Below are 3,704 nucleotides of genomic sequence, written 5' to 3' on the forward strand. Positions count from 1 at the left end.
ACATTAACAGATTGTTTTGTAGGAAGCAGATAAAGCCTCAAAGCATGCTGTTCAAGTAAGTGCTTTGTTAATGGCAGTAAGAATTGTCTTATGGGAAAATCATTATGAACAGATAGTCCCAAAAGTGAGCCAGAATCCTTGTCACCAGACATAGTTTAGTATCATTATGCTTTCTTTTTTATCTGCTTTTGTGCAATAAAACAATTCTTCTGACAATATTTGTGTAAATACTCTAAAATTAGCTGACTGTGTACAGCATGGATAAGGTGTGGAGTGTCTGCTGAATAAATGGAAAGAGAATGGACATGGTGGTGGGAGCCAGGGACCTCCCAAATGTCTGCTCCCAACCGGGTTCCTGACTGAGGTCAAGCAGGCATTTGAACTTTCAGAATCTTAGTTATCTACAAATTGAGTGGATGGGAAAATGTCTTCTAAGACTCCTAAGGACTTGAAAGTCCATAATTTAAAACTCCACTTTTACAGCCAAAAAGCCTGGCATGTAGAGGTCGTTTGAAATATCTGTTAATTAAACAAAAAGAAAATAAACGTAAGTTGAGATTTCAAATGTGAGTAAAATATCACAAGTCAAGGAAAATCTTATTTTTATCTTTATTGTGTCCTGATGGTTTGGTTTCCAAGACTATAATTATAAATGAAGGGTGATTACATTTTTTTTCATGAGGTCTCTTTCACTATTGAAACCTCTTTCTATATGGCCACATAATGACAGATAAAAGGTTAATGTCAATCAGCAAAAGATAAATAATCTAAGAACAGTGGGCAACAACAAATGGGCAAAAGAATAGGCAGCTCTTAGAAGAAATTCAGAGATTAAATAAATATTTAAATATCCAACCAACCTCAATATTAAAGAAATACAAAGTAAACTAATACTAAAATATTTTCAGGTATTTGATGATAAAGACATTGATGACACCCAGTGCTGGGATGTGGGGAAGCAGAAACTCTTATACTCTTCTGGTGGGAGCCTGACTTAAAAAGCATGTACCATAACTTTCATTCACTTTTAGGAAATAATTTGCTTTAATTTTCTAATGAGTAAAACATCGGTGTAAAGATTTACTGGTGTAAAAGATTGAAATAGTGAGAATGTGTTTAATGATGTGTTTAAACATGAATGTTTCTCTTCACCACCGTTTCTTCCCACGCTGCTCCCATCTCATTCTTCTCGCTAGATGTAACCACAGCTACCAATTTGCTGTGCATTTTTCTAGTGTTTTTCTATCATATGCATGCAAATGTATGTGCATATACCCATATATGATACGCTTCTTACTGAGCGGACTCGTACTACTTGTACAGATCATCAACTTGCCTTCGTCACTTAAACAGATGTATTTATCTTTTCTCCACATCCACTTGTACAATGATGGCACTCCTTTTAATAGTTGCATAGTTTGCCTTCGTATGGTTATAGCAATAATCAGTGGGAGGGGGACATCTTGCCTCCCAGAGTACCTATGACAATGTTTACAGACATTTTGCTGGAGGGAAGGGGTGCTACTGCCGTCTAGTGGGAGAAGTCAGAGACTCTGGTAAACACCTTTCAATTCACAGGACAGGAGCCTGCTGCAAAGAATATTGAGGTCAAAAGTTAATAGCGCTGCTTCCGCCTTCCTCCTTCCCCCAAGATGGCAACAGCCGAAGACGCGTTACTGCTACTGCGGCTCCCCGCGCTGTTCGAAACCAGCAAGCAGCTTCTGGACGAAGTGGAAGCAGCGACTGAACCCACCAGTTCCCAGATAATTCAAGATAAGGTATTCAGGGGACTAGACCTCCTTAAGAAGGCTGCTGAAATGTTATCGCAGCTCGACTTGTTCAGCCGAAATGAAGACTTGGAAGAGATTGCTTCCACAGACCTGAAGTACCTGATGGTCTCAGCTTTTCAAGGAGCGCTCGCCATGAAACAAGTCAACCCCAGCAAGCGTCTAGATCATTTGCAGTGGGCTCGAGAACACTTTTTAAACTACTTAACTCAGTGCCAGTATTATCATGTGGCAGAGTTTGAGCTGCCCCAAACCAACTCAGCTGATAATAATACTGCTAGTTCCTCCATGGCGTGTCCTAGCCTCGTTGCTGTGGCATCTGAAAGACAGGCTAAAATAGAGAGATACAAGCAGAAGAAGGAGGTGGAGCATAGGTTGTTTGCACTGAAATCTGCTGTGGAAAGTGGTCAAGCAGATGATGAGTGTGTTCGTGAATATTACCTTCTTCACCTTCGAAGGTGGATCGGTATTAGCTTAGAAGAGATTGAGAGCATTGACCAGGAGATGAAGATCCTGAGAGAAGACGACTCCTCAAAAGAGGCATCAACTTCTTACTCATCTCCTCAGGACAGGCCTCCAATGAAACCCTTCGTTCTCACTCGGAATGCGGCCCAAGCCAAAGTATTTGGAGCTGGTTATCCAAGTCTGGCATCTATGACGGTGAATGACTGGTATGATCAGCATCAGAAATATGGAGCATTACCAGATCAGGGCATAGCCAAGATAACACCAGAGCTCAAAAAAGCAGCTCAGCAACAGGAAGATCAGGAACAAAAGGAGGCAGAGGAGGAGGAAGAGGAGGAGGAGGAGGGGGAAGAAACACTCCACAGAGCTCGGGAGTGGGATGACTGGAAGGACACCCATCCCAGAGGCTATGGCAACCGACAGAACATGGGTTAGTCTTACCACAACAAGATGGGACTTCAGGGACTCACATCTTCCCAGCCAAGGAAAGCCATGCAGTCTTCCCCTACCTGGGCTCCTGCTTCAGCTGTGTAAAATGAAGATGCTTAATCTTGCTTTATGTTCAATAAAATGTCAAATAAGTAAGTGTGTATTTGTACTCTAGGTGATCAGCCAGCAATCTTGTTTTGGTGTTATCATCCTCATCATGGTGTATTCCAGTTTCGTAAGTGGAAAGAAAAAAGTACTGACAAATGGCTCTGTATAATCAATGGCTATATAAATTCTCTTAAAAAATAATAAAAGTCCCTTTATTAAAAAAAAAAGTAAATAGTGCTGAGGTCAGAAAATTCTATAACATAAAATTTTCCTTATTTCCAGTTATTTAGATTTTGTTAATCAATCATATATATACTTACATCTTTATGCATGTTGTGCACATCAGTGGTAGATCCAGACTTTGTGAGTACTTTATCTTATACAATATTGGTCTTTAGGAATATGATTATGCAATTAAAAATATAAAGCTGCTGTGGTTTGTGCAAGTGAGTGGCCCTTAAGCTTCCCTGTAAATAGTTTCTGGTTCAATTATTTCTATAAGAGAGATTCCTAGAGGTGGAACTGCTAGGTCAATGAACATGGCCCCTATCATATATCAAATGTTTGTCCCCCCCCCCCCCCACCAAATTCATATGTTGAAATCTAATCTCCATCCAATGTGATGATATTTGAATGTGGGGGCCTTTGGGATGTAATTAGGTCATGAGGGTGATTAGGTCATGAGGGTCATTCACTAATCTTCTGACTGAATTAATGCCCTTGTAAAAGAGACCCCAGAAAACTTCCTTACTCCCTCTGCCATGTGAAGAAACATGTAAAGGAGAAGGTCATCTATGAACCATGAAGGGGGCTCTGATCATACAGCAGAATCTGACCTTGCTGACACCCTAAACTTGGACCTCTAGCTTCTAGAACAGTGAGAAATAAATTTCTGTTGTTTATAAGCAACTCAGT

The 3,704-nt window shown here is 40.4% G+C and overlaps 1 protein-coding gene across 1 annotated transcript; it reads left to right on the forward strand.

Moving 5' to 3' along the window:
- Positions 1-1,652: 1,652 nt before the first annotated feature.
- IGBP1 (immunoglobulin binding protein 1) lies at positions 1,653-2,735 on the forward strand. The gene has a single exon (XM_042913481.1). The coding sequence runs from the start codon at positions 1,653-1,655 to the stop codon at positions 2,685-2,687; it is 1,035 nt and encodes a 344-aa protein (XP_042769415.1). The 3' UTR covers positions 2,688-2,735.
- Positions 2,736-3,704: the final 969 nt, after the last annotated feature.

Source organism: Panthera leo, chromosome D4, assembly GCF_018350215.1.
Source record: "Panthera leo isolate Ple1 chromosome D4, P.leo_Ple1_pat1.1, whole genome shotgun sequence".
NCBI lineage: Eukaryota > Metazoa > Chordata > Mammalia > Carnivora > Felidae > Panthera > Panthera leo.

What these genes read in the sequence shown, in the direction of transcription:
- IGBP1 (XM_042913481.1), top strand. Translation starts at nt 1,653, where the DNA reads ATGGCAACAGCCGAAGACGCGTTACTGCTACTGCGGCTCCCCGCGCTG.